This window comes from Drosophila sulfurigaster, unplaced genomic scaffold, assembly GCF_023558435.1.
Source record: "Drosophila sulfurigaster albostrigata strain 15112-1811.04 unplaced genomic scaffold, ASM2355843v2 contig_182_pilon, whole genome shotgun sequence".
Classification (NCBI taxonomy): Eukaryota; Metazoa; Arthropoda; class Insecta; order Diptera; family Drosophilidae; genus Drosophila; species Drosophila sulfurigaster.
Window position 1 is genome coordinate 165,121 of NW_026909662.1, and position 27,967 is coordinate 193,087.

The window sequence follows — 27,967 nt, forward strand, 5'->3', positions numbered from 1 at the left end:
CTTGAGCATATATGCTGTGACCCGAAAGATGGTGAACTATACTTGATCAGGTTGAAGTCAGGGGAAACAGTTCTGACGTGCAAATCGATTGTCAGAATTGAGTATAGGGCGAAAGACCAATCGAACCATCTAGTAGCTGGTTCCTTCCGAAGTTTCCCTCAGGATAGCTGGTGCATTTAACTGTTGTATAAAATACTCTTATCTGGTAAAGCGAATAATTAGAGGCCTTAGGGTCGAAACGATCTTAACCTATTCTCAAACTTTAAATGGGTAAGAACCTTAACTTTCTTGATATGAAGTTTAAGGTTATGATATAATGTGCCCAGTGGGCCACTTTTGGTAAGCAGAACTGGCGCTGTGGAATCAACCAAACGGAATGTTGCGGTGTCCAAATTAACAACTCATTCGGAAACCATGAAAGGCGTTGGTTGCTTTAAACAGCAGGACGGTGATCATGGAAGTCGAAATCCGCTAAGGAGTGTGTAACAACTCACCTGCCGAAGCAACTAGCCCTTAAAATGGATGGCGCTTAAGTTGTATACCTATACATTACCGCTAAAGTAGATGATTTATATTACTTGTAATATAAATTTTGAAACTTTAGTGAGTAGGAAGGTACAATGGTGTGCTTAGAAGTGTTTGGCGTAAGCCTGCATGGAGCCGTCATTGGTACAGATCAGAGAACTGCAAAAATCACTATTTTCTTGATTTTAACCATACGCGTACTTTTCCAATCAACTCAACTCACTGAACAAAACACAGCGATGAGTAAAAATCAACTCATTTTGCTGTACACATCATTCCGATCATATTGAGTTTTCGGCTCAAGATTTCTCATTCAACTCAACTCACTGAATAAAAAACAGTGATGAGTGAATTTCAATTTATTTTGCCGTACGCATCATTCCGATCAAAAAAATGAGTATGTGTTGACGAAAGCATCATTCGGATCAATTCGAGTTGATCGTTTATGAGTAAACGATTAGCGACAAGACGACACGAAGTGAGCATTACGAATGCATGTACAATAACAATTTCTATGCGAGCTTCTTGAAGCTTGTTGTTGTTGCTTGTTTTTTTTGTCTTCGCACATTTCATCTGTGCAGAAAAAGTACCGTTTGCTGCGCGCATGAGTAAAATCATACGAGTTGATTTTTGTGAGTTGATTGCTATTCTTGTTCAAAAAATTGATTGTTGAACCGAATGAGTAGCGCCCGAAATCATTATGCTGAACACGAGCCGAATAATTTGGAGTGAAACAAAAAATCGCTCGCACCCGAGTGGATTTAAAATCTACAACGAAAATGTGAGCGCATGCAAGTTTGATCGGCTGATCCGAACAGTGTGATTATTCGGTTGTTGAGCGCGTATGAATTTTTGTCATTCACCCGAAGCCGTTCTCTGGTACAGATCTTGGTGGTAGTAGCAAATAATCGAATGAGACCTTGGAGGACTGAAGTGGAGAAGGGTTTCGTGTGCACAGTGGTTGATCACGAGTTAGTCGGTCCTAAGTTCAAGGCGAAAGCAGAAAATTTTCACGTAAAAAAAAGTAACTAAAATTTATATTTTGTCATAATTAAAAAACTTGAATAATTTTGAACGAAAGGGAATACGGTTCTAATTCCGTAACCTGTTGAGTATCCGTTTGTTATTAAATATGGGCCTCGTGTTCATCCTGGCAACAGGAACGACCATAAAGAAGCAATAACATGGTTTATGTGCTCGTTCTGGGTAAATAGAGTTTCTATAATTTATGGTAGTTTCTTGTTCGCCGTATAGTTTAGTTACGTAGCCAATTGTGGAACTTTCTTGGTAAAATTTTTAAGAATACTAGTTGGGCAACTAGTTAGTTCTTTTAAATTATAACGATTATCAATTAACAATCAATTCAGAACTGGCACGGACTTGGGGAATCCGACTGTCTAATTAAAGCAAAGCATTGTGATGGACCTAGCGGGTGTTGACACAATGTGATTTCTGCCCAGTGCTCTGAATGCCAAAGTGAAGAAATTCAAGTAAGCACGGGTCAACAGCGGGAGTAACTATGACCCTCTTAAGGAAAACTGCGGAAAAAAAAATAGCCAAATTCCTCGTCATCTAATTAGTGACGCGCATGAATGGATTAACGAGATTCCTACTGTCCCTATCTACTCAGTCTGGTTTCAACTGTTAAGCCGAACAGATATGCTGAGGGTGCCTGCATTTCGTAGTATTTTTGCGATAACAGTTATTTGTTGTCTTTCGAGTAGCGGTAAATTTTCGCGTGTGCGCTTTATGCTTCTCGTTCGCTGTGTGCGTGTGAGTAGCGTGGGAAAATCGTCGCGTGTCGTTGCGAGTGTGTACGTGCGTGTGCTTGTTTAAGCGCTCTTAAAACAGATTAATTTCGTGTGACCTACTTTCTGGTGAGTACAGTTGTGTGTTTTAAGACTTGCACAAAAGTCTTGGATGCCAGCGTGCAAGCCGGCCGTTGGAGCTGGGGGGAGTGGTGCGTCGATGGACGACCTCCCTTCGGTGGCTGACGGGAAGGTTAAGCGGAAGGGGGGATCGGCGTCAGCGAAGAAGCTGAAGAAGGCAGCTTCTTTAGCTTCTTTAGATGATGCTGGGTTAGGTAAGGAGTATCTGGGAGCCGCTAGTGGTGGTGTCAGCGCCGTTACTAACGTGCTTAGCGTGGCTGAGGAGAATCTGGTGTCGGCAGATTCGACCCCGATGTGCTCATTGGGGAGTATGCTTGAAGAGTTTACGGCGGCTGAAAAGGCAGCAGAGGCGTTGGTTGCTCCATTGAGCAAGCCAGGACCAAAGATGCGCAAGGGAAGAGAGTGCTTAAAGCAGGCTTTAAATGCCTGAATATTCTGTGCATGGGATAATGAAATAAGACCTCTGTTCTGCTTTCATTGGTTTTCAGATCAAGAGGTAATGATTAATAGAAGCAGTTTGGGGCATTAGTATTACGACGCGAGAGGTGAAATTTTTGAACCGTCGTAAGACTAACTTAAGCGAAAGCATTTGCCAAAGATGTTTTCATTAATCAAGAACGAAAGTTGGAGGTTCGAAGGCGATCAGATACCGCCCTAGTTCTAACCATAAACGATGCCAGCTAGCAATTGGGTGTAGCTACTTTTATGGCTCTTTCAGTCGCTTCCCGGGAAACCAAAGCTTTTGGGCTCCGGGGGAAGTATGGTTGCAAAGCTGAAACTTAAAAGAATTGATGGAAGGGCACCACCAGGAGTGGAGCCTGCGGCTTAATTTGACTCAACACGGGAAAACTTACCAGGTCCGAAGATCTTAGTTCGTGGAGTGATTTGTCTGGTTAATTCCGATAACGAACGAGACTCAAATATATTAAATAGATATCTTCAGGATTATGGTGTTGAAGCTTATATAGCCTTCATTCATGGTGGCAGTAAAATGTTTATTGTGTTTGAATGTGTTTATATAAGTGGAGCCGTACCTGTTGATTTGTCCCATTATAAGGACACTAGCTTCTTAAATGGACAAATTGCGTCTAGCAATAATGAGATTGAGCAATAATAGGTCTGTGATGCCCTTAGATGTCCTGGGCTGCACGCGCGCTACAATGAAAGTATCAACGTGTATTTCCTAGACCGAGAGGTCCGGGTAAACCGCTGAACCACTTTCATGCTTGGGATTGTGAACTGAAACTGTTGACATGAACTTGGAATTCCCAGTAAGTGTGAGTCATTAACTCGCATTGATTACGTCCCTGCCCTTTGTGCACACCGCCCGTCGCTACTACCGATTGAATTATTTAGTGAGGTCTCCGGACGTGATCACTGTGACCCCTTGTGTGTTGCGGTTGTTTCGCAAAAGTTGACCGAACTTGATTATTTAGAGGAAGTAAGAGTCGTAACAAGGTTTCCGTAGGTGAACCTGCGAAAAGATCATTATTGTTTTAATGCATCTAACCGTTAATAAATTAAATTTGTTTTTCTCTTTTAGGGAATTGCAATATTTAATAAATTAAGTAACTAATAAATATAAATATTTTATTCAATCATATGAGATACAATTATGCAACATATAATAATTTAAATTAGCTAAAAACCTTTTGTTATGTATTATTATTATTATATACTGTATTAAGAGTGTTTTATGTGTTTTGGATAAAATAAAAAACTGCGTGTATATGTACCATAATATACATGCGTTGCAAAATGTATTGTGCGCATGCATTGGTTCGCAACACCTAAAGAAAAACAATGTTGTACCTGTTTGCAGGTTAACGCTTTACATATGTTGATCATAATAAATAAATTTAGCTAAAATATACTTGTCATATATCTTATTATTATCGATATGTAAAACTAAGACATTTCGCAACATTTATTTAGGTATATTTGGTGTATTTTTAATTTCTTTCAATAAAAATATTATTGACGTAATGAAATAAAAAAAAAATTGTATCACTCTAAGCGGTGGATCACTCGGCTCATGGGTTGATGAAGAACGCAGCAAACTGTGCGTCATCGTGTGAACTGCAGGACACATGAACATCGACATTTTGAACGCATATCGCAGTCCATGCTGTTATGTACTTTAATTAATTTTTTAGTGCTGCTTGGACTACATATGGTTGAGGGTTGTAAGACTATGCTAAATAAGTTGTTTAAAATTTTTCGGAATTTTAAGCACATTGTATATTGTTGGATAATATAAGTGTAAATCTAAAAAGTTGTCGGTTAAGATATTCATAATATGAATTAATAAATGAATATACTAAAACTCTGTTGCATGAGAAATTTGAAGAATTATATGTTCTTTATTCATTTCAAATAATACTGAGGAATGTCTAGCATAAAATATATTATTTTATAAACTAGAATTGCCTCTTATTAACGAATATGGTATAGAGAATAATTTTGTGAATATTATGGACCTACAAAAAAGATAGTATATTTCAAAATAGGCAGAGAATTGTCTATAAGTGTAATTAAACAACCTCAACTCATATGGGACTACCACCTGAATTTAAGCATATTAATTAGGGGAGGAAAAGAAACTAACAAGGATTTTCTTAGTAGCGGCGAGCGAAAAGAAATCAGTTCAGCACTAAGTCACTTTTTCTATATGGCAAATGTGAGATGCAGTGTATGGAACGTCAATATTATAGTATGAGAAATTAACGATTTAAGTCCTTCTTAAATGAGGATATTTACCCATAGAGGGTGCCAGGCCCGTATAACGTTAATGATTATTAGATGATGTTTCCAAAGAGTCGTGTTACTTGATAGTGCAGCACTAAGTGGGTGGTAAACTCCATCTAAAACTAAATATAACCATGAGACCGATAGTAAACAAGTACCGTGAGGGAAAGTTGAAAAGAACTCTGAATAGAGAGTTAAATAGTACGTGAAACTGCTTAGAGGTTAAGCCCGATGAACCTGAATATCCGTTATGGAAAATTCATCATTAGAATTGTAATATTTAATCAATATTATAACGATAGTGTGCATATCAGAGAACGGCACGGGTACACACACTCAACCGGTGCACCGGTTACTCATGTGCCTTTTCGATATACATACTTGCACTCATAAGTGTGAGTAGCCAAAAATACACATACTCATGAGGCTTATACTCATGAGCATAAGTGTATCGAAAGGCTTATACTCATGAGTATGAGTATGAGTATGAGTATCAAGAAAGGCCCGACACTTATTGTGCAAGTGCCGAGGCATATTCGTCAATTTGCGATCGGTGATTCTATGCACTCGGGTAAAGCCGGTGCCGGTGGTTATGGGTAAGTGTATCCGATACACTTGGTAAAAAATTATGAGTGGACCGGCACGATTGTATGTATGTACATAGTATGTACTACATACATTTGTATGTTTGTATGTATGTTTGTTGAGATGCAAAAACTGCCGTCGGCTTTTTGTATTGTTCTTGCTATTGCTGATGCGCTCTTCTTGCACTCATTTTATTTCTCGAAAATTTAAATTCGCAAACTATTTTTTTGGCTTTGTCTAGTGTATTTATTTGATGACTTATAGTAGTTGAATTAACCCGTTTCTATACATAGCACATTTCTATACAAGGAAGTACATGTCATTAATGTCAATTTAGGGGTAATAAAGATGCAATTTAATTAGGGTAACCTATTGAAAATGTCAAGTGTGAGGTAATAAAGATGCAATTTAATTAGGGTTAGCTGTGGAAATGACAAGTGTGGGGTAATAAAGATGCAATTTAATTAGGGTTAGCTGTGGAAATGACAAGTGTGGGATTTGTGTGACGAATCGTACGCGAGCCGAGACGGGGCGATGAAAGGATCGGGATCGGGGTCGGGGGCGTTTCGTCAGACAAATCCTTCGGAGTCGGGGTCGGGGTCGAGATCGCTTGTCCCGAGACGCCCTCGAGGTCGGGGTCGCAATCGGTCTCGCACTCGGGGTCGCAAACGAAAACGATTCGTAGATCGAGGACGAAAACGTGCAACGAACATGTGCTACGATACGCTCTCGAGGTCGAGACGAGACGGTGAGGATCGTGGTCGGTGTCGCAATCGAAAACGATTCGTAGATCGAGGGCGAAAACGTATGACGAACACGTGCTACGATACGCTCTCGAGGTCGAGACGAGACGGTGAGGGATCGTGGTCGGTGTCGCAATCGAAAACGATTCGTAGATCGAGGGCGAAAACGTATGACGAACACGTGCTACGATACGCTCTCGAGATCGAGACGAGACGGTGAGGGATCGCGGTCGGGGTCGCAATCGAAAACGATTCGTAGATCGAGGACGAAAACGTGCAACGAACACGTGCTACGATACGCTCTCGAGGTCGTGTGTCCCGAGACGAGACGGTGAGGGGGTCGGGGTCGTAGTCGATTCGTAGTTCGTACACGAAAACGTGAGACGAAGTCGTCCTACGAAAACGTGATACGCTCTTTAACGAACGTAGCGTATGAACGCGCGAACACCCACATCGAAAACGTAGGTCGTGGGGCAACGCATCATACTAGATCGAAACGTTACGAAACGAATGGACGGAAACGTGACGCAACGCCACATCCAAGGCGATCGAATACGTGAACGTCTAACACGAATCAACGTTACGAAACGTGATGAAATATATTCGGAAACCCAACGCTACCTGAAAAAACGATCGAAGGCGTCTTGCACGTGACGCATGTGATGTAATTCAGACGAGAGTACAACACCATTTCCAAGACACTTGAAGATAAAATAGAAAATCTGAAAGAAAAACCGAATAGTGCTGTAAAAATTCCATTTCCGTAAAGATATAGTATTCTTCTTTGCATGTTCTGTATGTAACATAATTTTATTTCCAAATACATTGTTTAAAATCGATTCTCTAAACTAACATACATTTTATAATTTTTTGATTTTTGTGAGCGAACAGTATAGAAATGACAGGCACATGTATCGACTCCATCCTCCACATCGTTATGAGCCCAACAGCAGGATGTGAAATGTTGACCATGAACATTAGAAACCAATGGTCCATCACATATTCTATTATTAAAATATTTCAATGATTCTGATAAATATTCCATGTGATCAGGAAAAATTTTATCCTTAAACATTTTCATAAAATTATTTATTTCAGTTATAAGTTGTTGTATCGAAATATGAGTTGTGGAGTTGGTCTTGTTTTCAATCAACATCATTTTAAATTTCTTTCGATCCGTTGACGTCTACTCGTAATGATTTCCAAAAGGTGAATGAAGAAATATTTTGAGAAAAAATTATACGATACGTTGAACTAATCCCGTCAGTGGGGTATATTCAACTAGACGATCGTGAATGAGAAGCCAATATACCTTTGTATTCAACTCACTTGGTACTCTCAATTCAGTTGAAATTTTAACATCAATTGGCCCTGATTTGACCGACTCGTTTTGATATGAAAGATCAACAACAACAATAGGAGCCTTTGACTTGAAGTCTAGTGGTGTTAAAAGCGGACGAGGCTCACGGTTGTAGTAACTCTCTTGGAATTTCACGTACATATCATACAAGGCAGCAAACCGATTTTCATTGAATTTTACATTTAAATCTTCATATGGATAGACTTCAGAATTTAAATACACTTTTGCATTTCTCAAATTGTTTGTAATTATATGACCATTTAATGTAAACGCAATGACTGCAAACCGTGGACGTTCTCTATTTGCAGCTAGCTTAACGTTCCATACATGATGAGTCCCTGTACCAACGAGGGATTTATATAACAATCCCAGCTGCGGAATGAAAGTGGAAGTGTAGCACCACTTTTGACTACATTGAACATTTTAATTTTAGTAGTATCGCTTGGAACAATGTGGGGTACTCTCCAACTAATGTTCTGTATAGCAATTTTATGTTCAACACCTCCGACCGTTTTTCAAACATATCATTCATATTTTTAGCTAGCAAGAGAATGAGTTCATGTTTACAATTTAATATAACTTTTTTATGATCTTCAGCGAATCCCATTAGCATTTTTAGTGGTATTGAGAAGCTGAAATGACCTCCGGAAGATATACTCTCTCCTCCACTCCACCCGGCATTACGATAACATAGAGACTCCTGTCGACCAATGGAAAGAAAGTTTTTCAGAGTAGATGTGATTCCAGTAAACCGTGTTCTATCCAGTTCGCATCCGTTCAATTCATATCTTATTTCATCCAAAAAAATAGGCCATGCAATTATTTTTAAGCAAGCCGGCAACATCATTTGTTGTACTTGTGCCTGAATTTTGGTTAGTAATTTTACTAAGTGTCCCTTCAAAGTGGAGGAAACTTTCAGACGGCAATACATACAAATCTTGGTTTTGTATTGTAATACGAACTTCATCATTTGTTTTGAAGTTCTGCTGATATGGGTAATAAGTGTGATATTCTTTTTTCGTGATACTCTCATTATTGTGAGGTTTATCTTGCACAAAAAAAATTTCATTCATTTGAAATGAAGGTAGTAATTTTACTGAATATTAAATCCAAGTGATTTTAAAATCAGTTTATTTTTTAATGATACCGCAGGTCGTGGATATGATGGTGCTCGAGATGATAATGATGATGGTGTTTTCACTTCACCTTTACATTTAGTAATGGGAGTTGTGAGGTGATGTAACGACCTTTTATTATAAATAATCATTCTGTTGCTCGTAAATGAAGACGAATTGATATAGTTTCCCCTCGAAAATTGATTAATTCCCCCTCCTGATCAGTTATCCGTACTTCGAGCGTGCTTATTTCTCTAGTGTTGATAGGTAAATAAATCAAGTTTCGTGGTGTAATACTCATTTTATATCCCGGAGGAACATTGATTCCAAATTCATGAAGCACATGATTTGGTCTATTACCTACATATGACCCACTGATAATGTTGCATTCAATCTAATTGTATTTACTTTTAAAATATTCACAGGATTATCTGAGGCATAAATTTCAGTATTGTGCGGTTTTAGAATACGTGTACCAAATCCAAATAGCTTTCCAATACTTCGTTCACGATTAAAATATACTGTTTCTTTTTTAGTGGTAACTTGAACTTTCAGCGTATTATTGTTGGTTTCTATTTTTAACTCATCATAAGAACCATACCCCTTTAGGACATCAATAATATATGTTGCAATCTCTTCGAGTTCATACGATCCAACAGGTATTTCTATACATTTATTTCCAATATGAAATAGATTGTTCCTTTATCTACGTTTGGTATAGAATTGTATGTGTGAAAGTCAATGAGAGCACACTCATAATTTCTATTTAATTCAATTTGTGAGAAAAAATTTTCGGTTATAACTGATGTGTTTCCATTTAATGCAAATGTTAGTGATGTAGACATTTTGAAGTCTGAGTTTGGACTGTTGTTTAATCATCATATCATTAGTTTTATATTCATATTATTAAAGTATAATAAATTGATCAAAGCCTTTTCTGTATCGCCCATTTTTCATATCATCATCTTTAGAGATTAGTAGAAATCCAAATTTCTCCTCCCAGCATTTTCGTGAAATTTCCATAAATGATTCATAGTCCATGTCACTGTTTACGTGATCTCGATATATATGACGCATGTTCAAATCATCTTGTTTAAACATTATAATAAAATTAGCATTGTCACGTATTAAATGCTTCGGTATATGTGTGTATGTTTGACATAAATAGAATGAATCAATATTCTTATGTCTTCCCATACAAAAATAGTTTCGGATATTATCCTGCTTTTCACATGCCACATCATCGAATATCATAATGGAATTATTTTTAGCTTCGTGCGGTGATAACACTGCATCGTTTCCAGAGAATGTAAAATATCCCATTCCTTGAATTGGTTTGATAAGTTTTTCCAAATATTCATATTTGGGTTGGTATAAACTCTTTGAAAATACATAAATATTTTCAAATTTGAGACCATTGGGACTCTCTATAAGACTAAGCATCACATTGGTTTTTCCACAATTTGATGGTCCAACAATTTAATGCTCTAATTGTATTGGGTAGCAAAACACTATGTCGAGGTTGTTGATTATTCTCTCCATGTCCACCACCCTCAATGTTTCGTACTAGTATGCTTTTCTTATGTCTTAAAAAACGCATGTTAGTGAGAGAAGTACTTCATTCAATGGGAAACGTTTGTTGATTGAGGTTGCTATAAAATGACCAAACGTTTTTATAATTTAACAAAGTTAGAGAAACGATTAGCACGTGGTGATCGTGGAATTAATGGTTTGGATGAAGCGTGTAGAGAGCATGATATTGCATATTCAAACAGTAAAGAGTTGAGTGAACGTCATAAAGCTGACTCAGTTTTAATTGGAATCGTGTAAAAGCGTTAGACAGTAGTATTGGAGAGAGAGCAGCAGCATACTTTGTAACAAACATGATGAAGACGAAGAAAAAATTTGGAATGGGATCAAATCAGGAGAGAAAGAAAAGAGTGAAAACATCATTGACTACAATAATCAAAAAGGCTACAAAGGAATTGAAAAAGAATAAACCGCTTGATATCTTGAGTGCAATAAAAGTTGCACGTAAAGCAGTATCGAACTCGATGGGATGTAGGAAAAATGTTGTTATTCCACGTATTATAAATGTACCCAAGATAGGTGGGTTCTTGCCACTTGTCCCAATTTTAACAGCTCTGAGTGCTGTGGGTAGTTTGGCGTCAGGTAGTGCAGCAATAGTAAAATCTATTAACAATGCAAAGATGGCTAAACAACATCTAGAGGAAAACAAGAGGCATAATAAAAAAATGGAAACGGTTGCATTGGGAGCTGGCTTGTATTTACAACCATACAAAAATGGATATGGTATATCATTTGCTAGAAATAATCAAACTCAAAAACGCATTCAAAAAAACTAATAGGTAAGCTACCCAAGAGAGCATTATCAAACTTTGATATAATGAAGTTTGCCTTTAGAAAGATTCCTCATTTTCGAGGTGTTTATATGAAGGATCAATTACCCAAATTTCCACATCATTTCGAGTGTGGAGTAATAAATTTAGCAGACTCAATATCGAATGGAACGCATTGGGTAGCATATTACAAGAGAGGATCAGATTCTTATTATTTCGATAGTTTTGGGAATTTACAACCACCATTAGAAGTAGTCAGATATTTAGGAAAAAACATTAAGTACAATTATGAGCGTTTTCAAAATTTTGGGACTGTAAACTGTGGACATTTGTGTTTAGAATTTTTAATGTGGTGTATGTCGGTTGAAGAGTAGGGAGACACTTATCAGTGGGATGGTTGTCCTTCTCTAGCACTTGAGAAGTCCTACAGCTAGTAACAGCTAGAAAGTCAACCAATCAAAGGAAAACGTCCTTAGGTAATGAAAACCTTTGAAAACAACAGTGGAAGGGGAAAGTGAGAAGTATAAAATCAGGTAGCCTCTCGAAGGAAAATATCATTCAGTCATTACCACTCATCACTCAACAACACCAGCAGCACCAGCAACAACAACAATATCATCACCATCATCAACATCCTCACCAACAGCAGCATCAACAACAACGACAACTGCAGTATCAGCAGCAACAGCAGTACTAGACACAGAAACACACACAGACACCAAATAATCAGGATGAATCCATCGTTTGAGGTTAGCAACGGAGAGGAGATTAACTTCACCGAAGTTAATCTTCCTCTTGTTACTCCTCTTGCTGAGGACATTCAATTCCTCGCCAATGACATGGAGATTGAATCAACACTGAAATATTTGAATGCAATCAAGAAGAAAGAGAAGCTCCCTTTCCGCGCTCTTCCAAGGAATACGGAATTCAGGATATATGAAGCGTCGAAGGTTCCTAGTAAATTTAATACCAATTCACTAAAATTAACATTGGAAAACTATTTAATTTATCTCCCGAAATGTTATGATGAAGTTGAGCCTGTATACATTAAAGAATTAAATACTGGTAATTATACCATAACAAAACAGGATGATGGAAAAATTCTATTCAAATTGAAAATGTAATAAAATATATGCAAAACAATAAATTATATTATCAAAATAAAATAACAAAATTATTTTAAATGGGGAGTGGTAAATTTGGGGAATTTCAGCCTTCTTTTTCAGCTTACTTTTCCAGCTTTATTAGTTCTGATACTTATTACAAATAAATGTTAATGAAATATAAAATCGAAATTTTCATTAGGGAATGGGAAATTGGGGAATTTTCAGCTTTCTTTTTCAACCACTGTTCTTCTTTTTACATTGCGTGAATAAATGTAATTGAAAATTTAATTTCATAATTTTAAATGGGGATATGGGAAATTGAAACAGATCTGTTAACAGAAACAGGTCTGTTATCAGAACCGGATACCTGATCTGTACAACCAGGTCTGTTTAGAAGAACAGCTAGCTGTTTGATACAACCAGGTACCTGATATGTACAACCAGGTACCTGATCTGTACAACCAGGTACCTGATCTGTACAACCAGGTATCTGATCTGTACAACCAACTCTCTTCATAAAAACATGCTAATGTATCTGTTTATTGGTTATATATGGTTATGTTTCGTAAAATAGATCACAGTACACTAAAGACCACAAGACTGAAATAATCATTAACCCACTAACAGTTGAATGAGATAAATTTGAAAGAAAATGAATCAAAAAGTTTTAACTCAATTAACTAAAAGCCGAAATGCTCTAAAAAAAAATTTTCTGATCTTAAACAACTCAAAAGTCAGAACAGTATTGGTCTGGAGGAAACATTTAAATCTATAACTGAACCACTACATGAACTTGTGAATGATAACAAAAAATTTCAGACATTGATACCATCAGAGTTCAATAATGTTGAGAGTGGAAAAAAAACTATGCAAAACTACTCTCCAATCGACCGAGAGAGAAACACACCACCTAACAAGAAAAGGAAACTCACATTTCACAGTGCTAAGAGTCAATTCTCAAAACCTAAATATGATATTGAGAAGGCATTGGATTTGGGGATGGATAGTGTTAATGCTCAAGATGATGATGATGATGATGATAATGATGATGATCAATTCTATTCTCAACCAGCTATAGAAGACACATCGTTTGAAGGCTTACCTCATACCTCGAAATCGTTAGCGAGAGAAGGTTCTCCTTATTCATCATCTAAGTTTATGAAGCAAATATCCCCCCACACTTCGCTTCCATTACCGGTTCAAGACTCACTCCATTCATCATTGCCGTTAATGAGTCAAGAGCCCTCTCATTCATCGAACGTGTTATCAAATGAAACAGCTATACATTCAACGCCTTCGATAACGAGTCAATCAATCCAACATGAAGACAACTCAAAAATTTTGAATATCAGTGAACTGGCACGGGAAGATCTTTTGGATAAGACATATGGTCCATACAAAAATGCAAGTGGACAATTAATGTTGGGGAATTCACATATTAATGTGACTCACAAAAAAATTGAATTGGATGATGGGAAAAACTGGCGTCTTACAAGCGGATTATATTCATTAATATTCCACCGCCTACCTCAAAATTATAATTCAAATGATCTAGAAATATATAATGAAATTTTATTGATAACTAATGTGCACCGATGGACAGATCAGAGGAACAAGGGCAAAGAAATATACAAAAATTATTAAACCACTCTTAACAAAATCACGTACTACCGAGTCTACACCTAAATTCTCAAAATCTATTGTTTCTGGGACTGGTTTCATGTCACTCGCGACGAATAAACCCAATTATGTATATTGGGACGATCCAAATGAGTTGGTTGAACGATTACAACTCTTAATTGCCTCTCAAACAGCTGGAAATACGAATCATACTAATGAAATTACATCAATAATTGAAGAATTGAGAGAGGCTCAAATTATACACTAAATTCATATATAATTGATTGATAACATTGAAATGAACTTATAATCATCATGTCTGTTGACAAGTTTGGACGTTATGTAAATGATAAGCAGATCTCTATTCATTTAAAACGACGTGAGAAAATACCAGGACTCTACATTGATAATGATGGAAGTTACAATATACAAGGAAGACGTTTAAAAAATGGTCGCTTACCAATTGAGAATGCCGACTTGGCGATAAAAGAATATGTTGACCAAGTTGTAGATGATCTGAGAAATTTTCTAACATCAATGATTTCAAGTCATCAAGAAAGGAATGAGAGATTATTATCCGATAAATTGTCTACAGTTGAACAGCGAATAATCGAGACTGAGAAAACTACATCAGATATTCTTGATAAAATTGTACGCTCTCATATTCGAAAGTAATAAATATGTCTAGACGGGGAATAATTAATGAAATACATGCTTCTTCACGTAAGCATTTTCTTAGACGTAGAGTCATAACAAAAGGGATAAACGAATTATGGCAAGCTGACTTGGTTGAAATGGGGAAGTATGCACACTCAAACAATGGGTATCGCTACATGCTAACAGTGATAGACACATTCTCAAAATTTGGATGGGGGAAGCAATAAAATCTAAAATGCAAAAGACGTTGCTGAGGCCATGGAGAAAATATTTCAATCAGGGAGAGGATTCCCCAAAATCTTCAAACAGACGATGGAAAAGAGTTCTTTAACACCCAATTTAAGATATTAATGAAACGATATGGAATCAACCACTATTCAACATTTAGTAGTCTAAAGGCCTCAATTGTTGAACGATTTAATAGATCATTAAAAGACCTAATGTGGCGTGAATTTAGTTTCAATGGGACATACAAGTGGGTTGATATATTCAAATCACTAATTTCCGTTTACAACAATAGACATCATAGAACTATACGAATGCCACCCGTTAATGTAAATACTAAAAATGAGAAACATATTTTGAAAACTGTCTACAATAACATTAAAATGTTTGCGGGAAGCAAATTGAAAATGGGTGATTATGTACGCATCAGCAAGTACAAACACGTATTTGAAAAAGGCTATACTCCTAATTGGACAACTGAAATTTTTAAAATAAACAAAGTACAGAATACTTACCCAACAACATACTAGTTAAGAACAGACATTACGAACTGCACATTCGCAGACAGACCAATTGCATAACCACCGAAAATGCATTTGGTCAATACTCCAGCACGACTACAGCGCGTGCAATACATCCGCCACGTGCGCTTGGTCAGCGCTTTCCAGCATTCGTCGTGGGACCAACGACCGGCACCTTGCGCAACAACCGCCAGCGTGGGACCGACAATTGGGCTATTGGACACCCAAAGCTGCAAGCGACAACTGCAGCAGCGGCAGCGGCGACAGCGACAACGGCAGCAGCGGCAGCAGCGACACCAGCAACGGCAGCAGTAGTCTTAATTATTCATTATCATTGTCATAAGTTTTAGTCTAATTTTTGATTCCCGAATAAAACGGTCATTTTTTTTAAAAGAATAAATCAACGGATTTATTAATTGGCGCCCGAGCAGGGACCAAGCTTAAGTCCTAAAGAAAAACAATCGTGTCGCGTACCTACAAGTGCCTCAAGCAGCCACATCGAGTACAACGCCAAAAGTGCCTCAAAGAGCCACAGCGCGAGTGCGACCTAAAGAATCCAATAACAGTTCTTCGCGATTGAAATAAGTGGACTAGCTTGGTCAGAACAATTTAACCGCCGACAAGCCTGTTGTACCAGTTCGCAGGCCACCGCGAAAACCAAAGTGTCACTAGGATCCCTAGTAGCCTGCTGCAACGCCGCTACGCCGCACCGCAACAGGAGGAACAGGAGTTATCTGAACGACCGTCGCGGGAAAGATTCGCCGGATGTATCTATATTTGTAAGCATAGCAATTAAGAAAAGTTTCTAAAGAAAAAATTACTAATCAAGAAAGAAAAGAAATTCGAAAAAGAATAAAACTGAAATTAAGTGACAAATAAAATCAAAGTATAGAAAAACAAATTCAAAGTAAAGTTAAATTCTAAACGAAGAAAAGAAAATTTTTTAAAAAGAAGAAATTATTAACAAAGAAAAAAGGAAATTTAAAAAATTTAAATTAAGTGACAAATAAAATTAAAAGAAAGAAAAACCAATTTAAAATAAAGTTAAATTCGAAACAAAAAGGAAAAGTTTAAGTTAAACAGCAAAATAAAAACCTAGCGATCCAACAAAGATCAAATAAAGAGTTATAACCAAAAGTAAAACTATAACGAAAAGAAAAGCACTGCAAAGACAGTATAACCAAATTCCAATCTTACGACTCCCAAGGGACCCTCTAAGATAAAAGGAAGAAACCAGCTACTGGTTTTAAAACAATAAAGAAAACCTTAACATTAAAATTAAAATATAATTTCATTCCTTTTACATTTTACATCTTATTTTTATCATTTTAAAAAAAATTTTTTGCATTTATTATCTATTACATTTTTTATACCCTCTACATCTCTTGAATATCGCATTCTATTATTTTGAAATCCAATTCTTTTACTCTAAGAAAGTCTAAAGAACAAAGTGAACAATTATAAACTCAAAATATTTTTGCTGATTAGTTATCAAATTCGCTCTAAATTCCTGAAGTTTTCCGTTTAAAATTCCGGTGTTCCATAAAAACAGTCCGAGTTGTATACCCGTATCTCGTCAGTGATAAATCGTGTTAAGAACATCATGCCAGACAATTTAGCAAACGCAATGTCCAATCTTGATTTAGCCAGTGGCTCTCAAGCGAGAAACAGACCATCTGCCACTAGTACACCAGTAACTAGCCCCGAATTAAGAGATGTCATACGAGGCTTAATTAGGGAGGTACTTCCTCAAGAAACTACAGCCCACGGACATGAACACTTCAGCGACATACCTTTTTGTGAGGCCTACACCAGGACAAGACCAAGTAAAAGTCCCGGACGTTTGCCGATTAATTAAAGAGTTCTCAGGGGACAGAACATCGTTCAATTCTTGGAAAAAGAACGTTGACAGAATCATAAACATTTTTGAAGGACAAGAGCAGACGTACACCTACTATCTAGTAACTCTCTCTATCCGGACTAAAGTGGTTGGCGAAGCTGAAACAGTTTTGGAGTCGTATAACACTCCCATGAATTGGAAAGCTATCTCAAAGTGTCTTACGGCACATTATGCCGACAAACGAGACTTAAAAACTCTCGAGTACCAAATGTTCTCTCTAACCCGAGGACGCATGTCTATCAACGAATTCTATCAAGCAATTTACTACCAACTATCCCTAATCCTAAATCAAATAGGAGCACAGGAAGAATCAGCCGAAACCATAAAAGCCTTGACAGATAACTATCGCGGAAAAGCCTTAGACATCTTCATAAGAGGTTTGAATGGTGATTTACCACGGCACCTAGGAATAAAAGAACCAAGGGATTTAAGCCATGCACTCCATCTGTGCAACCTGTTAGAAAACCAAGAAAATAGAAACCTCTTTGTACCAAAAGGTAGACAACAACCTCCACCCTTGCCACCCAGACAAATAATTCCAAGACCCCACATAGTAAGACCATTCCACAATGCAAACCCAAACCAATGGAAGAATTTCGACCCCAAATTTTATTATTCACCAAACAATAGACCAACGATTAATAATCAGACACATCCCGTTGCACCTCAATACCATAGGCAACCTCAGACAATGACTTACAGACCCTATCAACAGCAATTCTCGTCAAATGGACAATACCAAGTTTCACCTCCTCGTCCATCTGCTCCGAAACCGGAACCTAAACCAACACCAATGGACATAGACCACTCCATTCGATCGAGAAGAATCGACTATATGAATAGACCTCATTCTAACGAGTTAGCAGGCAAACGCCCACCAGTGCCTATGCAGTCAGGACCCCCAAATAAATTTCAGAGACAATTCCACGTCACTACAGGTGAATTAGATCCAGTAGCAGAAAACGAAGCTTCCGAATCTGCATATCCCGCGGAAATGTCAGAACAAGATTATTACGAGAATTATGAACGAGAGGGAGCAGCAGACTTCCACGAAGAAGTTTACGAGGCAGACCAGAACTACAACTCAGAAATAATAGACAACTCTGATATCCATTTTTTAGGTTGAACAGTTCCTCGTTGCCATATTTCAATTGCACCACGGGGGACGGCAAAACCTTCAAGTTTCTAATAGACACAGGCTCAAATCAGAATTACATTCAATCCAATCTAGTTCCAAATCCCAAAGTTAATCAAAAGACTTTTTTTGCCAATTCAGTCGGTGGTCAGACTAAGATCACCCACCATACTCACCTTGGCCTGTTCAACTGCAAAGATATCCCTATTAAATTTTATTTGCTTCCCACTTTGAAAACCTTTCACGGAATTTTAGGTAATGACACCCTCAGACAGCTTAACGCAGTAATCGACGTCAAGAACGATATCCTAATCATCAATAAAAACTACAGAATTAACATAAAACAATTAGCAACCCAAGCCGTAAACAATATCAAAGTTAGAGCAGATCACATGTCCATAGGTCAGAAACGACTCATAGATAGTATAATAAAAAACCATACAGATCTATTCTCAGAGCCAGATGAAAAACTAACATACACAACAGCTGTAGAAGGAGAAATTAGGACAAACTCAGATACCCCAGTTTATAGTAAACATTATCCATATCCAGCTTCCCTAAGGTCAGAAGTCGAAAAACAGGTAAACCAATTATTAAGTGACGGCATAATAAGACCCTCACGTTCGCCCTATAATGCACCAGTATGGGTAGTCCCAAAAAAAACTGATGCATCTGGCGAAAGGAAATATCGTATTGTAATAGATTATAGGAAGCTAAACGCAGTAACTATATCCGATCGATATCCAATTCCAGAGATCGGGGAAATCATAGCGCAATTAGGTCAAAACAAGTATTTTTCAGTACTTGATTTGAAAAGCGGCTTTCATCAGATTCCACTCAAAAGTAGAGACATAGAAAAAACAGCTTTTTCAGTAAATGGCGGAAAGTTCGAATTCACTAGACTACCGTTCGGTCTAAAAAATTCTCCATCCATATTCCAAAGGGCTCTCGACGATATTTTACGTGATCATGTAGGAATTCGTTGTTACGTCTACATCGACGACATAATAATCTTTAGTCAATCGGAAAGTGAACACACTCAGGACCTCGAGAAAGTATTCTCAACCTTATCAGAAGCCAACATGAAAGTACAAATCGACAAATGCGAGTTTTTCAAAACCGAAGTCGACTTTCTAAGCTTTACTATTTCGGCTAATGGCGTTAAAACCAATAGCAATAAGGTCAAAGCTATCCAAAACTTCCCTAAACCTAAAACCCTAAAGGACTTACGATCCTTCTTAGGACTTTCAAGTTACTATAGACGTTTTATTCGTGATTACGCTAAATTAGCGAAACCACTCACAACCCTACTCAGGGGAGAAAATGGTCGTCTTACAAAAAATGTATCGAATAAAGTCAATATAACATTCGATCACAGCTGCCAAGAGGCTTTCGAAAAAATCAAGAATACATTAGCTTCGCAAGATGTAATACTTGCATATCCCGACTTCAAAAAAGAGTTTCAACTCACAACTGATGCCTCAAACTACGCCATAGGCGCAGTATTAGAACAGAATGGCAGACCAATAACTTTTATTTCACGTACACTATCCAAAACGGAAGAGAACTATGCCACAAATGAAAAAGAGATGTTAGCAATAGTGTGGGCTCTCCAAAGTCTACGCATGTACCTTTACGGTACTTCCAAAGTTATTATTCATACTGATCACCAGCCACTCACCTTCGCGCTGAGCAACAAAAACCACAACGGTAAACTCAAAAGGTGGAAAAGCTACCTTGAAGAGTACAACCATGAGCTCCGATATAAGCCAGGAACCTCTAACGTTGTTGCAGATGCTCTTTCTAGAAATCCTCCAATCACACAAATCAATAGTACAACAGCTACAATACATAGCGATGAGAGTTCCTCTCATAACCTTATACCAGTCATAGGAGTTCCAGTTAACGTATTCAAGAATCAACTCTTGATCTTGACCTCAGAAACTGAATCCTACGATTTCGAAATACCTTTCCCACAATATCACAGACATACAGTCAGAAGAAGCGATTACACAGAGAAGGACCTTATACAAATATTAAAAGAACGACTTGACCCTAAACTAGTAAACGGTTTATTCACTTCAGAACGCATAATGGGAAAAATTCAGAACATCTACCCAATTCACTTCAGCAGTTACAAAATTAGATACACGCAAACTCAAGTTAGAGACGTAACACTCGAGTCGGAACAAACCGAAATTATTTCAAAAGAACATCTCCGCGCTCATAGAAACCCAATAGAAAACAAAATTCAGATCCTAAGTAAATATTTTTTTCCCGGCCTAACAAAGAAAGTCAGCATTGTCGCTAAACTGTGCGAAACATGCAAATTAGCCAAATACGACAGACACCCCCAACATGGCGAAATCCAACCAACCCCAATACCAACCTACCCAGGACAGATTGTTCATATAGACCTTTACACGACCCAGAAGAAAATAGTATTAACGGCAATAGACAAATTTTCCAAATATGCACAGATAAAGATAGTAAAGTCAAAAGCAGCAGAAGATTTGAAAGCTCCTCTGCGCGAAATAATGATTGCATTTGGCATGCCAAAGTCAATTATTATGGATAACGAAAAGGCATTAAATTCAGCTTCAATCAAGTTCTTGCTGAAAGATCAGCTAAAAGCGCAAGTCTATACGACACCACCATACGCCTCGACAAGCAATGGTCAAATTGAAAGATTTCATTCAACGATGACAGAGATCATGCGATGCTTCAAAAGGGACGAAGCACAAGTTAGTTTTGAAGACCTAATTTTTAGAGCAGTTCAAGAATACAACCAATCAATTCATTCTACGACAAAGAAAAAACCTATAGACATATTTTTCGGTAATCAATTTCTATCAGACCCTCAAGAAATAAAAACAGCTAGGGAACAAGTTATTAAAGATATCAATAAAAAGCAAAATGAAGACCTCACATACCACAACCAAAAAAGAAATCCGATAAGAAAATACAAGGAAGGGGAAACAATTTATATAAAAGTAGATAAAAGATTAGGATCCAAACTGACTCCAAAGTATCGCAAAGAAATAGTTCTTTCAGACCAAAACACAACAGTAAAAACACAGTCAGGGAAAATTGTCCATAAAAATAATATTAAAACATAATTTCATTTACAGGATTTTTTTGCCATTATGCCACGGCCTGGCAACTATACTAGACTATTCGCATTCACAATTAATCCCAATCAAAACGGGAATTGCATCAATACAGGATGGCGTATTTAGAGTCATTCATGTTCTTAACATGGAAGAGTATGAGAAGGTTGCGTTGAACTTAGAAGAATCATTAAGTAATATTAGCATTTCTCATCAACTGCACCCATTCCTGGAATACGAACTGAAAATAATCAAGGGTGATTTACGTAAGCTTAGACCATCCAAAAGAGCAACTAGATCTATAGATGCCTTAGGAACGGTATGGAAATGGCTTGCCGGCACGCCGGACAGAAGCGATCACGAAATCCTAACAGCAAAAATTAACGATCAATTAGAAAATAATAATAGACAAGTTGTCATTAATAAAGCACTAAGCACTAGAGTAAACGAGTTGAGCAGCATTACAAATTCAATAATTAAAACGACAATAGAGGACAAAAATGTTCAAGATAAATTTGTATCCATATTAAAATACCGACTCCAACTTTTCAAAAACGATCTAAATAACTTAATTAATGCAATAAGCTGGGCTAAAACAAACACTGTAAATTCCGTAATATTATCAGAAGCCGAGGTAAACAGAATAGAAGAAATTTTAGATAACGAAGAAGGAATGTTCATTAACATAGAAGAGTTATTAGAATTTGCCAAAATAAAGATTGCAACAAACGGCAAGAATATGCTCTATATGATAAATGTACCTCTAATCAGCCGAGAACCTTGCGCTTCCATGATACTCAAAGCTGTTAAAAAAGATAAAATCATAAACGAAATCAAATATGAAAGTATAATTATTTGCAATAAAACAATATATGCCCAAATACAAGAATGCGAAACCCATAGTGATAAGACAATTTGTAATAGAAATAATATCCTAAATCTAAGCAACGACTCCTGCATAACACCACTCCTACGAAATCGGAGGCCACGCTGCAAATCCATCAACAGCCAGCACATCCCAAATCACCAAGAAATAGTGACTGGCACTATTCTACTTAACGACTTCAAGGGAAATGTCGAGGTCGACCACGAAGAAATGGAGCTGGAAGGAACTTTTTTGATACAGTTCCAGAACTCCACAGTAAAAATTGGCGAAGACGAGTATGAAGCGAGAGAATCAAAATTTGCAGAAGCTACCCCCCCACTTTTCCAGATGATGGCCAAAAAATCGAAGATTGAAGAAGTACTTTCGCTACAAATGCTAAAGGAAATAAACATCAACAACACTAGGAGATTAGAAATTCTAAAAGCAGCTAATTTCAAATCAACAACTATTAGCTTGTCATTCTCCGGTATTCTAATGATAATATTGGCAACAATAGCCGCATGGGCCTGGAAGCAGAAGACATCAAAGAAATCCCAAAATAACGCAGAAACACGGGAAGAAGAACTTCCAAACAGTGGAACCCAGAAAAGATTCTTCATTGCGACCGAGGACGTCCGCGTCTAAAGGGGGAGGAGTTAAGAACAGACATTACGAACTGCACATTCGCAGACAGACCAATTGCATAACCACCGAAAATGCATTTGGTCAATACTCCAGCACGACTACAGCGCGTGCAATACATCCGCCACGTGCGCTTGGTCAGCGCTTTCCAGCATTCGTCGTGGGACCAACGACCGGCACCTTGCGCAACAACCGCCAGCGTGGGACCGACAATTGGGCTATTGGACACCCAAAGCTGCAAGCGACAACTGCAGCAGCGGCAGCGGCGACAGCGACAACGGCAGCAGCGGCAGCAGCGACACCAGCAACGGCAGCAGTAGTCTTAATTATTCATTATCATTGTCATAAGTTTTAGTCTAATTTTTGATTCCCGAATAAAACGGTCATTTTTTTTAAAAGAATAAATCAACGGATTTATTAATTTACTTACTACAAGACTTCAATGGGAATCCAATTCAAGGTGGTTTCTACAAAGAGGAACTGAAAAAAACAAGTTTTCCTAACACTTATCTGGTTGAAAAAGTGTTAAAAAAGAAAGGCAATAGAGCTCTAGTGCGCTGGTTGGGTTTCCCCAAAACCGAAGACAGCTGGATTCATAAGAATGAAATTTTGTAATATAATAAGATTGAAAACAATTTTGTGTTTTGTATTTTTTCTTTTTATTTTATCTTCAAGTTATTTATAATTTTTTATTTTTATTAATTTACTAATATGTACACTTAATTTTAAACATTTTTTATTTTTTAATTTATACATTTCAATTTTCAATAAAGTATTGTTTATTAATCTAATCATCTAGTTTTCTTTTTTTCATTCTATCCATTAACAAGAAATGAAATATTAATTGTCCTTCGTAAATGTTGATCGCACTTTCATTATTATCCAACTTTCTTTTAAGATTATTTATTTTGTTCACACTAGTTTGGTTACTGTGTGAGTTCTGTAGTGCAAACATTTGGCTGCGCCAAACTCTTGACTCCGCTTCTAAAATTGATATGGAACTCTCAATTTCAAAGGGTATTACTAAATAATGTGCTCTTGCTATAGTTGAAATCTTATCTTCTTCTATTATTCGTTTATCATCCTGACTATCTAATGTAGTTTTTGTTACTTCGACTGTAGTGATTTCATGCCCTCTAGACCTAAACAACTGCATACTAGAACGTTCTTGCTTTCCTGTATACAAAGTATTTGAATAATTTGATAATGAAATACCCATCAAACAACATGCCTTTACCCCCTTATTTTTTTTGACGCATATTTCACCAGAGTTATCGAAATTTTCATAAGTGTACGCATACATTTTTGAGCGTAAACCAACAAACTCAGTCATTGGTTTACCATGCAACTCATCCTTAAAGAAACCTAATCGTTTCTTATTACATTTCTTAAACTTATACAACTCGGCCAATTCATCTGGATATTCGGACGTGTCAAACTTTAACTCCACATCATCCCGAATATCTGCATAAAAATCATTTGTTTTTATGCTGTAAATAAATGAATCCGTATCCATATAATTTAATTTGAGTGCTTTCCCAAACTTAGGTTTCATATAGTCATAATGGAAGTCATACATTTTGTATTTTGACATCTCCAACACTACAAATCCTAAATAAATTGGTTTATCACAAATGTTGTGTAACCTCTTCATTTGAATAGCATACATACTTTCACTGAACCTTGATGCACTATGAAAATTAGATTTTGATATTAAATCCCTGGCACATAATTTGGGTCGTCCTAACTTCCTATTTTCAACTGGATAGTCCCACTCCGTTATTATCCGTACATCCACCCTTTTTCACTGTTTTCCATGGTTTTCCATAAACAGCATTGTTCAATAATTTAAAAAATCTTTTTCAAAATTATTTTTGGCTCTGGTCCTATGCTCAGTGTTTATATCAATATATTTCTTGAGCCAGGCTTTCTGCCTAAATTGAAGGATGGAGTGAATTTTTTTTAATTCCAAGCCATGTCTCATACACTGTTTTAAAGTCTTATAGTATATGATATAATTCTTCTTTTCAGCGAGATCGGCTATTAACTTGGGAGTTTTACAACTGCTTGATGGTAGCTTGTTATCCGGACAGAATGGTAGATCATTATGTTCATCATGAAGTGAGTAAGGGTAATCTAGATCAACCTCTAGAATATATCCATACTCACTATTTTCATGAATATTTTCTAGATTAAAACTCTTAATCTGATTCGTGTCTAACCATTTGAACTCACCGTAAGGTAGTGGTTCAGACATAGCTCATCCATACAAATTGTTTGCATCCACATACATTAAAAATTCCGATTCTTTAGTAGGATCAAAATTTTTAAGTATTTGTGGTTTGCTTTTGTATGTCTATGACTACATTGCACCAACCCACCCCGAATTCCACTCTTAAAATATGTAATCATATCAATATCAGTGAGTAACTCGAGTTCAATCTCTGTGGTTTTTAAAATTGCATCCCAAGACAATCCTGGTGTAGTATAATAATGGGCTGGGTCAAGATTGTAAATTGAAGAACAAATTGCCCTAAAATTTTGGAAAACGTCTGTTAACAATAAAACATCAGTTTTCAAATACAATTCTAAGTATTCCTTCAATGAACGACAATTAAAATGATACCATACTTGGATGGCATGAGCGTAATCCTCTTCTGAACATTCTGACTCTGTTAAATTACTATAGAACTTGGATCTTGGTGGGAGAGAAGTTTCATCTAGTTTTTCAACAGAATCTAAATATTCATATGGGAAAACTCCTTTCCTGCGAAGTAGTTCAAAATCGGACTTGTTTTTGTACTGTGATTTCAGCACATTGAAATTCTCCTCACTCAAATTCCCCGCGAGTGTGTCTAGACTAGAGGGCATGAATCTGATAGTATCCAAAAACCTGATTTCTAGCGTATTTTTCCTTAGAGGGAGATATTTAGAAATTGAAATATACAATTCCTTATTCAAAGGAATAACTTTTATTTCCCCCTCAATTTCTCCAAGTTCTTTAACAAACAAATGAGAATCGTATTTGGAGAAATTGTGAAAGAATACGGGGATAAAATCACCCGTCTTGTAATTAAGATTACAGGAATTATGGGCTGCACCTCTATATCTACCTGTAAAATGACAATGATCTTTCACTCTATCATTATTTAAAATACCCTTACATATGTGGCAAATGGTCGCTTTCCTAAAATTATCTAACTCATTATGAGTCATGTGCATTGGAACCACTATTTTCATGTGGTTCTCATACAAATCGGACAAATCTGACGTTAAATTTTTAATGAAAGTGCGAGCGACATCACCTCCTGTCTTCGAAACAAACTTATCTAAGCCAGAGTCAAATGCACACTTTATGTAGTATGCAAATGCTACTGGCACATGCTTATTAATAATTTTCGTGTTTACACTTACATCTAATGATACTGGTTCCAATATACATTCAAAGTCTGCATACACGACGAACGGAACCTCCAACTGACGATGATGGTTTTTAAAGCTAATCTTCTGATCCTTCCTTGGTCCCTCGGTAACCACCCGACTACATCTCAATGTATGTTGAGCCGCCCTCTCCTCACTCGTTGAGTATTGTAAGCATTGATTACAGAACCAACGCTTAACTCGATGTTTACCCAGTTGTTTGGCAAGTAGACTGTGAATGAAAATTGAAATTGTAAGGTGATTGTGATATTTTCAAATTTAATGAATGTACTTACGATGAAATATTTTTAATCCATACATAGTGTCCATGAATACCCGCCGTTGGTCCGTCGACGAATAATAAATTAATGTGGATTCTCATTTCCACTCCATCGCAGTAAAGTGGTCCAATTATTTTATCAGATTCCTCATCATACCCGAAAACATTTAAACTTATGTGAGGGTTTCGTTGAGTGAACTCTTTTATTTTCGAATTTCCATCGGGAATGATAATCCATTGAAGTCAATCTTTATGTTATTCACCTCAATTATTGGGGACGTAATCTCAACACCATAACTATTACAATGGTATGATCTACTTATTGGTTTGAGAGCTGATATAATTGCCCACTTAAAACAGAACGCATCTTTGTTATGTACATTAACATCTGCCTTTCTATTTTTTAATTTAAGCGGAAGCTCAAAATGATTAGATCCTTTTGTCGGATCACATTTATAAACATTAAGCTCCAGCCTAATAATTCGTGTCAAGGTCCATCCACTATCCTTTTCCTGAAACTCACTCATTTTTGCGTCTATCACATTTTTATGCGATTCAAAGAAGCGGGTGAAGTCGGATCCAGTCGTAACCTGAGACATTGTGCTCTGGAACGATTTTATTTCTTGTTGAATATCATACTCTTTTATTAGCATGTACTCAGCAAACAACTCAAAATTGCATTTAGATGATAGGTGGGTAGTCATCACGTATTCCAAGTGTGGGATCAGTGCTAATCCAGCCTCATTTAGGAATTCAATAGGCATCCTTACATCCGCTCCCTCATTCTCAAACATGTATTGGAGAATACGTCCCTTGTACCCATTCACAATCTGCTTGATTCTTCCATCCACCGGACGGATAGAGTTGTATTTATGTATATCAGTGCTAGCGTGGAAATGCCATTGCATACCTGCAGGTAGGTAATGCTGGCAGGAATAGCAATACTCCCCATTGATGGTGTTGGTGGTGTAGTTGAAGTTGTTGAAGTTGTTGATATTCTCGGGATTCATGTTGATGTTTTTGTTTGTTTCTTTTTTATTTGATGGTTGAATGAAATAAAGTTTATTTTATTTGAAGTATTGTTTTTAAAGTATTTGATTGTGTATTGTAAAATTGATTTTTACAATGTTGTTTAATAATAATTTTCGAATTTTACAATTT

The 27,967-nt window shown here is 37.0% G+C and overlaps 1 protein-coding gene, 1 long non-coding RNA gene and 1 pseudogene across 2 annotated transcripts in view; 2 read left to right on the forward strand and 1 right to left on the reverse strand.

Annotated features, from left to right (window-relative positions):
- Window positions 1-27,967, forward strand: part of LOC133849677 (uncharacterized) — a 30,537-nt gene continuing 2,570 nt past the window's right edge. The window contains exon 1 of the long non-coding RNA XR_009895422.1: window positions 1-50. This is a non-coding gene — a long non-coding RNA (uncharacterized LOC133849677). The remainder of the gene's footprint in view (window positions 51-27,967) is intronic.
- On the forward strand, window positions 4,423-4,601 carry LOC133849688 (5.8S ribosomal RNA; annotated as a pseudogene).
- LOC133849675 (uncharacterized) lies at window positions 20,109-27,816 on the reverse strand. Its single transcript, XM_062285797.1, has 4 exons — window positions 27,577-27,816; window positions 26,823-26,953; window positions 25,580-26,758; window positions 20,109-20,292 (listed from the first exon to the last, which is right to left on the reverse strand). The coding sequence occupies exons 1-4, from the start codon at window positions 27,814-27,816 to the stop codon at window positions 20,109-20,111; spliced, it is 1,734 nt and encodes a 577-aa protein (XP_062141781.1).